Here is a 14444-nt window from a genome sequence, read left to right as displayed (position 1 = left end):
GCATCGTCAATGACTCGAACTTTCAGAGGAACGATCCAATCACTTTGTCTGTCAAGAACTTCTTCCTCATGTCTGACCCAAACCTCCCCTGGCACAGCTTTAGACTGTGCCCACTTGTCCTACTGCTGGTTGCCTGGGAGAAGTGACTGATACCCACCCGGCTGCAACTTCCTTTCAGGCAGTTGTAGAGAGTGATGAGGTCTCCCCTATGCCTGCTCTTCTCCAGGCTAAACAACCCCAGCTCCCTCAGCTACTCCTCAGAGGGCTTGTGCTCCAGTCCCTTCACCAGCCTCATTGCTCTTCTCTGGACCTGCTCCAGCACCTCAATATCCTTCCTGAACTGAGGGGCCCAGAACTGGACATAGTACTCGAGGTGTGGCCTCACCAGCGCTGAGTACAGGGGAAGAATCTCTTCCCTGGTCCTGCTGGCCACACTATTCCTGGTACAGGCCAGGTTGCCATTGGCCTTCTTGGCTACCTGGACACACACTGCTGGCTCATGTTCAGCTTCCTGTCACTCAGAACCCCCAGCTCCCCTTCTGCCTGGCCACTCTCCAGCCACTCTGCCCCAGCCTGTATCGCTGCATGGGGTTGTTGTGGCCAAAGTGCAGGACCCACCACTTGGTCCTGTTGAACCCCATACTACTGGATTTGGTCCACCAATCCAGCCTATCCAGGTGCCTCTGGAGAGTTTTCCCGCCTTTCAGCAGATTGGCACTCACCCCCCCGCAACTTGGTGTCATCTGTTAATTGGATAATGGTAGGCTCAATGCCCTCATCCACACATCAGATGACACAGGCACCACACGCAGGGAGCGCCCAAAGGCAGGGCAAGGCTGCTCACGGCTTTGGCTGCTCAGCCCCTCATGGCTCCCCAACCACCTACGTGCTCAGAGCTTGTCCTGCAGGCACAGAGTTCCCCAAAGCTTTTCCAACAGAGAATGCCAAGCAGTGCTGCCATGTTTCTTCTTTTCTCTTCATCAGGAAGCAGTAATGAAACTGAACCAACGGTTGCCCCATCAGTGAATACAACCACAAATAATCCAGGTAAGGAGCAATCTCTTCAGGCGGCTCCTTCTGGGCACAGATTGGAGGAACTGAATCCCAGGGAGCTCTGAAGCGTCCTCAGAGAGGGATGAGTGCCTGTGCCCAGATTTCCCTGAGATCCTCTCCCAGGGGAGACAAAGGTGCCCAGATCAAAGCCATAATACCCTCAACTCTCACCCATTTCCCTGCTGCTCTTTGCCTCAAGGAGCAAGTGTTGGGGAAGATTCGAGAAGGCTACTCTTTTCCTGCTTGCTGCCCTTGCCTCCTGCACCAGGCCTGGCTGAGAGAGGATCCCTGCCAAGACATGCCCATTGTAGTATTAAAGTCTCACGGGCTATTGTAGTCTACCTTTTTCTAATAGTCACTGACTTTGGCAAGCCTTGATATACTTTCTTTGTTTGATTTGGTTTTAGTTGTATTGAGTTGAGTTGTGAATGCTCAATATGACAGATAATGAAATTCAGCCATACAGTGAGTCCCCACTGTGATATCCTGCTGAATTGTATAGGGAAAACAGGTACTATATGAACATTAAGCAAGCAAGATACAGCTGTGTGCTCTGTAATTGCATCTGTACTCTCTAAAACATACCTGGTAGATTCCTTTAGTAGAAGTACACATGAACTATTCAATATATGAATTACTTTACATACGAACTGGCTATTGCAATTTCATAGAAATACTAACATCAATATCTGTCATCTTTGTGTCAGAGAACTTCTGCAGTTCAGACCCTTGTGGAAGAAATTTTGCTAAATGTGTTTCTTTAAAAAGCACTTATACCTGCCAGTGTGACTATGGATTCTACTATAGCAAGGAGGATAAGAATTGTTACAGAGGTGAGTTTGCAGAAGGGCATCTATGTTTTTAGTTGCCTGTTCAGGTGAATTTTTCTTCCCATATCCCTTGTTTTCATGTTATAACTGAAAACATAATCAATCTGGGAAAGTGACTGCTCAGCAATTCCTTGCTTTGCGGACAGCCACTGCTACAATGACCTAGATTGTTATCTCACAAAAGAGTGAGGGCCAAAGATGTTAAGGTTCTAGGAAAAGGTGAGTTCTCTGTCAGGGGTGCTGGAGATTGAAATGAGGGAAAAGCAGGAAAAAATGCAAGTATAAACCTGACATCGATATCAGTTGTGAGGATTTAAAAGGTCCAAACTCATGAAGACCTCTGAACAACCAGATTGATTTCCCCATCAACACTCGTCACAGTCCTGTTGAAATGCATCTCTGAGATGCTGCTGAAGGCCAAGTGTGTGAGCAAATAGGGCTTCTTATTTTAAGTGCCAGCAAGCAAGATTCTGAAATTTACTTGTGAGGCCTAAGAAGCAGGTTGATACTGAATCACTTTCTCTGATATGTTGAACCATGTTAGCTCCTTAGCTGCAATTTTGGAGTCCTTAATATACATATTTTCTCATTAAATGTTGTAACACCTCACAAAAAGACTTTTCATTTCAGGCTATACTGACAGTTTAATGTTATTCAGTTTCATAAACAGGACAATTTGGTTGAGCCCAGGATCCTGCCTTCTTCCCAGGTAGCCAGAGTAAATCCCCCATTGTGACTAAATTGATTGAGCAAACATTTGTCCCCTACTGATCCCTCCAGCATATGAAAAATAGCAATGGTTGTTTTCCGCATTGTATTTCCCCATCACTGAAAGCTGGAGAACTCTAAGGTGAAACTTGACTTTCTTGAATGCTTTCTAACTTATATTCTCTCTTCTCATTTCAGGGGAAGTATACCCAGGGGTCATTAGTGTGAATGGATCCTACAGTGAGAGTGTTGAAACTGTGAATTCCGCAGCATATGAAGAGGTGTTCAATGGTGTATCAGAATTTGTGAGTGACAATGTTGGGTTTTTTCTGTATATTTCATGTTGTACTGGGTGTTATGCAGACAGAGAGGACACACATTGCCTTTAATATGGAGCTTAGAAGAGTTTCACTTGAGAAAACTACTTCTTTCGAAGAACTCTTCATACTAGTTTAGACCTATTTGTAAAAGACTTGAATTTTGCCCTCAGGGAAATACCTGATTTAAGTAATGTCTGCATTTTTAATACCATTTTCATTCTGGGGAGTTCTCACATAAATTGCTCTCTATCTTTCACTGGTCCCTCTCCAGAAACAATGGGGCTGAGTGAAGTTGTCCAGCCTATTGAGTTTCTGAACTCCACTGTTTGCTGGAGGCTCAACAATACTCGGCGGGTATGAGTAAAAATGAACAATTTTTTTTTTTAAGAAAATTATAATTTCCAGACAGCACAAACTTTTCAGAATGGCTGTTCAGCTGTTTCTAAATATCTGAATAACAAGCCTCTTCCATAAGCCTACCAGTATTAGTATTTTAATGCTGTTAATTAAATGGATACTACACATTTTGAGAATTCTGTGATTGTACATAAAATCTGGTAAATGATTTCCTGGAAAAATAAGATGAACACTTTAATTTATACTGCCATGTTGAAACAAGTGGATTTGCTTATGTCTCTTTCTGGTAGTAAGGAAGAAGAGATATGCACCTCTACTAGACATCTGATCAAAAAATATTCACCTGATACTAATCAGAAATCATCAAAACTGATTATCAATTTCTGCCTGTTATTATATTGCTTCCTGTGAATGTTTTATCAGAAAGTGACCAAAAATTGTTCCTCCAGAATGTTTAAAAATATTTTCCTCAGTTTTTTTGTCCAGCATTTGTTCATGGGATGGCAACAGAAGAGCATGATATGTAGGACTAGAATAGGCATACTGTAGTAATAGAATGCAAAAGTGAAAATAGAATAGAAAATTATTTTAATTTTATTGAAAAGGATAGTTTAGCTTTCATTTCAGTTGAATTAGACATCCTATCTTTTTCTCGTGGTGTCTCTTGCTTGTGTGGCAGTTGAAGGTAGCTGCCACCACTAGTTGTTCCCTGCTTCACATGGGATGAGGGAGAGCAGTGACTTTTCTACTGACTCCATTCCACTCCCGGTGCTTTCATCAGTGCTGTGCTTCTCCCCACAAGATCAGCCCCTTATGATCCCATTTCACTGCATCTCAGGGACACGTGCCATCTGGAAGGATGCCTACTTCTCCCTCTTCTCTCTCGTAGATTGGTACTGCTTAGGAGACACCCTCCTAAGCAATGAGTTTGCAAGAGAGTGTTTGTAGCTATCCAGCCAGTCCAGTCCAGTCCAGCTATCCTAATGCACTGCCTGACATTCAATCTCCATCCCTCCACTGCTCTCCCATATTCCCTGTCCTCCCATATTCTGCAGCACCACCCCACTACTCCTCTTCTGCAACACCTTGCCAGTGTATGCAACTGATCAGCTTGCTTTATTTGTGCCTGTAGTAGCATGTTCTGGATTAAAACTTTACAGCTGAAGCCTCAGTGGTTCACGTGATTTTGGTCTATGTTTCTGCTTGCCTTTCACCACGATTCATTTCTTTTTTTGTAGTTTCAAAAGGCCTTCAAAAGTTTATCGGACTATGTACAGACAGTCATTGTGGACATTCAGTAAGTTTGCCGGTTTGTTTTTTGCACAGTACGTGTTTCCCACACACCCCATTTTAATCTGTTTCCCACGGAATACTCGGTTCAATAAAAGATATGGGATGAGTTCCCTTCAGGTGGCTTTCCCTTAAAGAAGGACATTCTTTTCATATTTTTAAGGTTTCTGGGATGCTGGCCCCATTTTTCCCCCAAAATGTCTGTGAAGTGGGCTGGCTGACACAGCTCCACTGTGGATGTCCCACTTTTAGCACCATGTAGGATATAGCACTATGCTATAACTAGCAGTCCCCTGTGATATCTGACATATCTGAAATTGTAACAGTTAACTCTGAGGTTCCTATGAACACTTGGAGATCCAGCTCGGACTCCCAATTAATTTAAAAAACACCCTTATTACAGAAGGCATACAAAATGCATCTCACTCTGCACTTGTTGGTCTCTCCTGATGGCAGGTTGAATGAATGAGCTGTGGAAATAGGTCATTTGCTGGTCTAGAAGGACACTGTGAGATATCCCTCTCTTCCCATCCCCATCTGTTAGTGGTTACTGTCCCCAGAGCTCTGCCAGCTTCTTTGTGAGTGGTTCCTAAACCACATCAAGCAAAGCCTGGCACGGTAGCACACACAGCAGCGTAAGCCCTTTCAGTGAACCCCATGGACTAAGCAGTTACGCAGAGTGTTGTTCCAGCAGAGTTGTGAGGGTAGTAACTTCCAACAGAGCAGTTGTGACAAACACACAGGGCATAGTAACATCTCAAGGCACTACAGCAATCTGCCACTTAAAGATATTTGTGTGCATATCCCAGCAGCATGAAGTTTAACTGAAGAACAGGGTAGTCACTGCTGTTCTCCACCTCACCCCAGGGAGGTTGATGTCCAGCTGAATCCAGCCCAGCTAGTGCGCAGTTGGCATAGACACCTCTGCATTGCAAACAGACCCTCCTGAATTCACTATGGTCATACCCTGAATTATCCTCACCATGCTTCAGGAAGGGTTCTCCACATCATGCCTGGATGACACCACCGGCTGATGCAAGCATGTGAAAGTTAGGGCTTAACAGATAAGGTCCTCCACACTGCAGCTAACTTAAGGTTAGCTCAGTTAAAAAATGTCAGCTGTGTGTCAACAGCACACGAAGGAGCAATGCTGTAGGCATTAAATCCGACAACTACCTATTTATATCTGGATCTACTAGAAAGATGGCTGTTAACGTATTTCTAAGCTACACTTAAACTCATTTTCAGGTGTCTTGGCAATTACCTACGCTATGGGAAGAAAGAAGCTAGGGGAGAGGGAGATTTGGCAGAAAATTTCTCATCTTTGCTATCTGTATGGATTATATGAAACTTTTAAATGGAACTATCTGTACTTTTCAGACCTTCAGAAGAAACCAGAACTGCTTCTCAAATGAATGTAACAGTGATAAACCTATTTAAGGAGAACTCAGGTGTGAATAATGAATCAGTTTCTCTTGCAGTAGAACAAGCGATAAAAGAAAATCCGTCCTATGTCTCTTTTTATAAAGGTAGGTAACTCCTTACTGTGGAAGTAAATAATCAGCAGAAACAGAGGTTCCTATCTTCAGACCTGGTTGGAGGATTTCTGTGTGCATAAAAGCCCATCAAAGCATAAGCCTTGTTGATTTTAAGGAGCTTAATGTTCTATCTTGTGTAATTTTGAAGATTCAACCATGCAGTGCTAGGCTTTTTTGTCTTATTAAGGCTTTCTACTTCCTGTGTAAAGAAGAGAAGGAAAATACTTATTCCCAAGTAAGCAACGGCATGGTGATTTTAACCTGCTAAGTGTTAAGTGGTGGGAAAAATCAGGATAAAATATATACAGACATATATCGTCCTTCTGAGAGTAAGTCAGTATTTTACTGGAAAAATAGGATGAAACTCTCTTTAGACTTCTGTAATTAGCTATGGTAACTGAAATAAGGCCTCACTGATCAGCTGCAGAGCTAAGTGATTCATTGATCTAAACCAGTAAATTCTAGCTTTACTAAATTACTTAGAGAATGATTTCCTAAATAAACTATGGATTTTTTCTGTGTCTCTCTCTTTTTCTTTTTTTTTAAATATGATACTATTTTGAAACCAGCTTTCTCACAAGGTATAGCTAATAATTAGAAGTGTTCATTTCATTGCTTATAGTCTGAGCTTGGTCTCTGGAGGTGACCATATCCACCTCAACCATGACATTTCTTGTGTGCTGTTCCTAAATGCAAGAGGGAAATAGAAAAAACCTGAGAGCTTGCAAAGCACCAGCACATCCCTCTAATGTGTGCCACGCACTGAGGTTTCTAAACCATTCCCACCACTGGGTCATAGATCCATAGATCTAAAGAGCAATGTACTGGGCAAAAAGGATACTAACACTGCTCATGAAATGAGCTGCTTGCCCATAAATATTTATATCTATGTAGAGCTGTATGGGATCTGGGCCTCACAGTTCAGCTGTGGAAAAAACTAAGGGAATAGTGATGGTTTTTTTCTGTAGGGTTTTTTTCAAGGTAAGTCAGAAATCCAGTGTTCAGAATATGAACTTACAGGTAGAATTTCCCTTTTCATAGACTGGAAGTCAGGAAGGTTTGGAGGCAGTTGCAGGAGGCTGAGAAAAAGGAAGTCAGAATGTATGATGGAAACAGGACCTTAACTGGTAAAGAGCAAGGGAAAAGGAGTGGCTGGTCCAAAAACCTGCAGTATTGATGTCCCAGGAAAAGAACTCATAAATTTTTTTTCTTTAGAATTACTAAATAATCGGTTTATGATTTACTGAGCAAGTGCACTGCTTTCCATGAAATATTATTAGTACTCAGGTTTGCTCCCTGTTTCTCTTTTAAAGAGGCAACGAAATGTTATGTGTTTCAATGTGATACTCAAACCACAGACTGCGTAGAAGACCCGTTTCCAGAATGCAAATGCAAAAGTGGTTTAGAAAAGATTAACCAGGATGATCGTTCTTGTTCAAGTAAGAACCTTGCTACTTTATCTATCCCTGAAAGTCTGACCTGCTTATTCCCTGTCTCAGTCCCTTGTTGAAAAAGGATGCAGTGCAATTGTGCTGACCTCTAAAAATCAGGGAATGTGTGTCTTATTAAGAAAGCCATAGAAACACATTTTCACATTTCACTTTGAACATATCCATAATTCTATTCCAGTAAAATAAACTACTAAAGCTTGATAAAATCATCACTGAAAGCAGTGAGTGGGCAATTCTTTAAATGCATTGTTAGACTCTTGGTAAGAACTGAAACCTAAATAGGTGAAGGATGGAGCAAATTGAATCCTATATTCACAGCCTTCTCTGCTAGTACATATTTTGGGAATAAATTCTGCATGCTACTTAAAGGCAGCTTTGGGAATGCTGACAGAACTAGAACCCTCAGGATGCACTACAACGACCTGTTCATTGTTCATAGTTCTAGGTTTGCATGACCTGGATTTAGACAGGTTTTTGTGGGAAGAATGATTTCTGTGACTTTTAGGAACTGTTAGTCGTTGGGGGTTTACTTTCTGTACAGTTTTGAATGTTTTAATGGGTACTCTGTTTATATTTTTAGCTGTCCTCCAAAGCCCTGAGATGTACCTTATTTTCTTCTTATGGAAACTAAAATTTTTACACTACAGAAACTAAAAAAATTCTAAGATATGAGATTTAAAAAAACCCAACAAATATTTCAAACACTCATAATAAAATTATGAAAGCTGGCTGCAATAAAGCCCAGTGAGATGTGATCCAGTGTAGGCCTTTGTGGCCCCTAACCTGTCTTAACCTGTCTAAATCTGATCCAGTTTTAGATCAGTTGCAATACAAATTATCTGCTGTCAGATCAAACTGCAGGTCATTGCTTGCCTATGTTAGATGCAGCCTAGATAGATTTCCTTTTTGATGAAGCTGAATGGTTTTAAACAAAGCCAGTTTACTTCTAATTTTGTACTTTCGTATTTCAGTTTCTATTCTATATAGGTATAGTACTAAAAAAGCCATTCTGGTGCTTTGAAGAATGAGAGAGTTGTGTGTGTTTTCAGTGCAATAAAAAAAAAGGGGGAGAAGGGCTACCTTTAACATTGATTTGGGGGGTGCTATCTTCAATTAACTCATATTTTTTCCCCCTGAAAATACAGCTTGCAGTGAAAGTTGTTCTGCACAAGCAAACAGATACTGTGCAATAGAAGGAGGGATCCCAAAATGCAAATGTATGACTAACTTTGAAGAGAGAGATGGAAAATGCGTACCGTGAGTATTAAGCCTTTTATTGCATTCCTGTGTTCTAGGCAAAGAGAGGGGAGAGGGACATCTAACACAGGGTCAGATACAGTCTAGAGGAACAGGCTGTAGCTGTGTGAATCAGAGAGGTGCCTTAGGTGGTTCACCGGTGGACAAATTCCCATTGTGTCCCAAGTTATGGCATTTTTACTGCTTGGCATTAGTCTTTTGTGGTCACTCGTAATACCTGAGAGGAAAGCCAAGGAGGCCCAGGGTCACCCATGAGTCAGTGAAGAGGATAAACTACTTCACTACATAAACACAAACTCAGAGTAACTGGACCGTGGGAACTGGTATGCTGAAGTGTTTAGTAAGCAACAGGCATTAGAGCAAGATGCATCAAATCCCTGGAATGTTTCCACTGATTTCAGTGGGGACTGTTTCCTGATAACTTTCAGACCTATGTTATTTCATCTTGGTTTTCTCTCTGAGGGTATTTCTGTCAGCTCAGGATCAGAGCAGAATGGTGAAGCTGAGTAAGTGACTGGTTGTGCTCTGCTCTGGTGAATAAGCAGGGGGACCCTACTCCCCATGTCCATTAATTCAGCTCTTTTTGTAGTTATTGTTGCTGCACACTGAACACTTCTTGCCATAAAGTTGATATATTTCAAATATAAGAAACTAGTATGGAAGGAAGATATAGAGCGCCCAGTCCTTACAGACCTTATGTTGAGGCTTTTGATAAAGACAGTGGCTTAGAGGTGCAGAGCTTAGTTCTTGGGAAAAATTAGGTCTTTTTAACGTTTTTCAGACTAAGAACTTGAAACTTTGAGTGTCCAGATCACCAAACATTCTGAAAATCTCAGATTGTTTTACTCTAACGAAAGTAAAGAATTCAATATTAAGAGGAAACCTGTAATGAACTCACCTTGCTGTGAAATTACAGATAAAAGGGGGAAATATACTATTGTTTTGTGATCATAGAATTATAGAATGGTTTGGTTAGAAAGGACTTTAAAAATCATCTGCTTAATGACATTATCTTTTCTTTCCTTCCTCTTTTCCTTTTTTATCTCCTGTAGTTGTCGAGTGGGCTATTCTGGGGACAACTGCACTGACAGTAAGTATAAGAATTTCTGATTTTTAATTATAATGTGGAAAAATATCTGGTAATGTTTAATCTGTCTGAAATAAAAAAAATTACAAGTAGCAGCCTTTAGGCATGCCTTTGTTCTGCACTTACAGCAGGGAAATGTTAGGGAAAAAAAAGGAGTGAAATTTATCTTATGCCTTATATGCTTAGGGCATGCAAAGAGCCTGTTTGATACCTAACTACACATTTTAGCAGCAATACTAGCTTAAGAATCCCTGCACCCTCTTAGTTGTTCCTGTCCCTCAGCTATAACTATGTGTAAAACCATTCAGTGCATGGTATCAGGAACTTGAGCTGTGATCAAAATAGCATTCAGAAGAGATGGTCTGTAATGCAGATCCTTAATTTACATCTTCCTGTGCCCACAGACAGTTGTAAGCACAAGGAGCCTGGGAATAAATGACATCTTCCATATTTTCCTTCCTTCCTTCCTGCCTTCCTTCCTTCTTTCCGGACAGATACAGAACTTGTTTTTCAATATTCACCATGAGTTTTCAATTGATCAATTGATGGTTTTTGTTTGCTGTTTTTATTTTCCGCAGGCACTGAACTCATCCTTATAATAGTGGGTACAATTTTTGGAGCCATTATCCTGAGTTTAGTGATAGCAGTCTCTGTAATTTCAGTAAGGTAAGAGTATTTCTTATAATTGAAGCTGCATTGCTGCACGTTCATAGAGAACTAAGCAGAAATTTAGAGAGGAGCAGGGCTGTGGATGAGGTTGCAGGCCTAGTTGGGCAGACATGTTTATTTAAGCCATACAGTCATCAGAATTTGCTCTTACCTATGTGCTTTTCCAAGAAGCATTTATTGTCTTGCTGTGAATTCAGCTATGAAAGCTTCAATTGAGTCTTCAAAATACACAGCTGATCCATGAGTCATAATCCTGCCCTAGCCAGTATTGATTATGGCATCTGGATAAGACTGAAGAAGGATGCTGATATCAGAAGAATGTGTGGCCCAAATTCAGACCCTCTGCAGCTTTCCCTGCTCACACTTTAGCTCAAGGTCTGGCATGGCCTTTTCAGCTCAATACAGGTGTCATTTTTAGCCAAGCATCTCCTTAAAGCTTGCTATTCCTGGTGTACTGGCAAATGTCTGATTGCAGTTGCACCTCCTCACTTCTCTCCACACAATAAATAGTCAAGCAGCTCCTCTGCCTTTGCTCCCAGCACTACCCAAGTAAAGATGCCTACAAGACCACCCGCAGCAGACACTGCTCACCAGCAGGTGCACAAGCTCATGCCAAGTGTGTGTGTCCAGCTTTGGCTACAGGCATGAGGGCACCTTTTCTTAACTGAATCTAATGAATGCCTCATTTCTTCCTCTGGATAGTCAGTTAGAGCTAGTGGCGGTTGAAAGAAACTCCTTTACTCTAAGAACTAGCTGAAAGAGGGTAAAGTCCCCCTCTGTCTCTCCTGGCAGCTTTGCCTCACCTGTGAGAAAAGAAGCCAAACTTTGTACTCTTATACAATAATAACAATTATAACAATGATAACAAGGGTTATGCAGTAGGCACGCTACAAAAATCAGTTGCGAGTTTCAGAACAGGACTGAGAAGTCAAAATAAGGTGGGAGTGGAGAACTCAATAAGTTTGACTTACTTAATAATTAAGGCACACTAAATGGTCTTTTAAAACCTCCTTTGTTCTTTCATTTCCTCTGAAGAGCCAAACACAAACAAAATCCAGAGAAGAAGAGGCTGATAAATTCAGGATATTCCGACACAGATACCTCTGATGACAGACCAAGCATAACATTCCCCAGAGTCCAGACCACTTCTGGCCATGCAAACCCAGGATATCAGCCAAACAACCCATATGAGATGCCTTCCACAAATAGAGGTCATTTTTTGGAGAGGGGTTATGATGATTTGGTAAGTGTTTCACATAGACCTGTGGGAATTGCATGGTGAAGGGTCTAGAGAGTAAGTCGTAGAGATGAGCATAGTATTGTGGGCTACAAACACTGCTGGAACCCAAACTTCACTTTGTCCATCCTCCCTTGATCTAGAAGGCCACAGTGGTATTAAGGCATCCAAACAACTGTAGCTGCAGCTGAAAAACTTTGCCTTAATACAGAGATCAGCACTCAACTCATAAAGATCTCTCTAAAGTCCCAGTAGTCATCCTTGAGTCACAAGTGAAAAGCAATGGCCAAAGCAACAGCTTGGCTGCTCAGGGGTCTGCTGTGTCATAGGACATTTGACTGCACCGTCCAAACATTCCTCACCACAGGTGTGCCTGCAACCATCACAGGCTGTTACCACCTGTGCTTCTTTTAAGCCAGTTGTGGAGTCAACAGGTGCTGCAGTGGCATTTCCCAGCTGCAGCATCATGCAAGATTTACAGACAGTTTAAGCTGGGACAGCTGCCCAGAGGGTCGGTGTCCTCCCACCTGCTCTGCTGCAGCTTTGTTCACAGCAAGAGCCTCTGCAGCTGCTGCAGCACTGCAAAGGAGCAAAGTGTGAAATGCCATGAAGAAGCTTTTGCATTGCTATAGCCCAGAGGAGCCTGGTCAGTAGAGGTGTGTCATTAGCTGGAAGGCGTGTTCTAAAAAAAATGCCTGTTTTATCCCTGAATTCTGCAAGGGAGCTGTAGAGGAAGCTGGGCCTTGAGAAGTGTATGCTATGATATGATTAATTTGCTGGGTTCAACAGGAATCAAGTAAATAAGAAGTGCACTGTATGTTCAAATCTTGTTGAAATGACATTTTTGCTCCACCTCTGTGGTGAAAGAAAATGTCCCTGTTTAGTGAAGAAAATCTGTTTAATTGTAATACATTTACATGTTTTGCAGAGTTGAGGTCTAAACCGTGACAGGAGCAACCCGGATATCTGATGTTTAAAAAAAACAACAGCTTTTAAAAAGCTGCCAATTAAGAGAAGAAAAACATCTAAGTAGTTAGTTGATTGGTCAGATTTGCATGAATTTGGGCATTTCTAACTTTTCAAAGGTGTCTACTTCTCACTGATTCAAGTCTGCCTGTTTGGTTTTCCTTGAGGGTTGGTGTATCTTGGTGAAGGGGCTCTCACATGCAGTGTGCTACATGCTGAACTCTTCTGAGAAAGGAACTTTCTGACCCAGAGCTACTCCTTATTTCTCTTCTCCTCTTGTCTAAATTCTCTGTAGTACGAACCATCACGGGAGCGTGGGGGCTTTAGGATGCAGAGCAGATACTAAGTGACAAGAGCAGTAGAAGCACCGCCGACCACCGCAACACTGGGTCAGACCAAAGAGTTTCGCAGCCTCTCACCAATGCAGTTACTTCAGCAGAGGAGACAACAAAGTCCTTGGCCCCAGATTCTCTCAAGATTTTCTAAAAGAAGAACACCGCTTGAAAGAGATCATGGACAACTCTGAAATAAGAGGAAAATGTAGTAGGGGATAGGGAGAAGAAGATATCTTTTAAAAAAACTAATGAGCTCCAATAAACATTAGACTTCTTTGAGAAGGCCAGTACACTGGCAAGAGAGTGAGCGTATACAAGATATCAGGATTTTAATCCTGCTGGTTTTCAGTTCTTCTGGAAGATGGTCCAGGCAGTATGTATGATGCTGAAAAATGTTGGCACCCAGAGCTTTACCTTTATTTGTGCTCACTCAATTTCAACTAAGGCTTTGGGCAGATCAAAACTGTTTCTCATGAGACGCTACCCTGTTTCATCTTACTATAGCAGATACAGTCTTTTTTACCCTCCTCAACCCCCCAGTATTTCCTATCTGAAAGCATTCTGTTCAGATCTCTGCTGACATGTGTTGTGTAAGACAATGGCACTTGTCTGACCTTTTCCACAGCCTTCCTTCCCAATAAAATGGCAAGAAACAATATCTTCAAACAAACAACTTTGTTCTCCTTGCTGCCCAACTGCATTGATTTTACATTCTCAGTTCCTGTGGAAAGTGTTAGATTTTTTTTCCTCTTTATATTTGAATGATCTTAAGGCTGGTGTTTGGGTTTTTTTCCCCCTGATTTCTTACATATGGTCAGTAAATCTATCTGTAAAAGAATTCACATTTTACCGAGTGTGCATTATCTATTGGCTAGCATTAACATTTCCTTTATATATATATAAGCACACATATGTACATATATTTATAGTTCACATTCATTTAAAACATCATTTAATTCTGTCATATTTTCTGTTTTGGATCTTATATATGCAGATTAACTTTTCCTATTAAACATTATTTTTTCTCAGTACCAAGGCTTCCTTATGTTGCTCCCAGTGGTGTAAGTGGGTTTTTTATAACTCTGGAGACTATTTTATGTTAAAATTTGTGCTGAATTTAGACACAAGTGTGCACAGACTGGTTACATCAGCATCCAGCTTTTACTCAGCGGTTCTGATCAGAAATGTTATTAAATCATAATGAAGTTAAAATATTTATTGTTGTAAGACTGGCACCACTTTTCAGCGGTTGTTTTCAGTGGGAACTGGGTAGTTAATGCAGCTGGATCTCCTTTGAAAATGCTGGACAAGCTGCTCTCTTTAATGGCAGCTGCTAATGGCACACA

General features: G+C 41.4%; 1 protein-coding gene across 1 annotated transcript; it reads left to right on the top strand.

Moving 5' to 3' along the window:
• Positions 1–1666: 1666 nt before the first annotated feature.
• On the top strand, positions 1667–13754 carry MUC13 (mucin 13, cell surface associated). The gene is made up of 10 exons (XM_027677906.1): positions 1667–1886; positions 2790–2896; positions 4507–4565; positions 5939–6087; positions 7410–7535; positions 8693–8804; positions 9857–9894; positions 10470–10557; positions 11596–11803; positions 13059–13754. The coding sequence occupies exons 1-10, from the start codon at positions 1667–1669 to the stop codon at positions 13107–13109; spliced, it is 1158 nt and encodes a 385-aa protein (XP_027533707.1). The 3' UTR covers positions 13110–13754.
• The last annotated feature ends 690 nt before the right edge of the window (positions 13755–14444 follow it).

The sequence above is a fragment of the Neopelma chrysocephalum genome, unplaced genomic scaffold (assembly GCF_003984885.1).
Source record: "Neopelma chrysocephalum unplaced genomic scaffold, ASM398488v2 Primary Assembly neopelma1_44, whole genome shotgun sequence".
Classification (NCBI taxonomy): Eukaryota; Metazoa; Chordata; class Aves; order Passeriformes; family Pipridae; genus Neopelma; species Neopelma chrysocephalum.
This window is presented reverse-complemented; position numbering and strand designations above follow the sequence as displayed.

Coding starts and splice junctions, on each gene's coding strand:
- MUC13 (XM_027677906.1), top strand. CDS start 1,667: ATGAACTATTCAATATATGAATTACTTTACATACGAACTGGCTATTGC. Junction 1,887..2,789: donor GGATAAGAATTGTTACAGAG/GTGAGTTTGCAG, acceptor TTCTCATTTCAG/GGGAAGTATACCCAGGGGTC. Junction 11,804..13,058: donor AGAGGGGTTATGATGATTTG/GTAAGTGTTTCA, acceptor AATTCTCTGTAG/TACGAACCATCACGGGAGCG.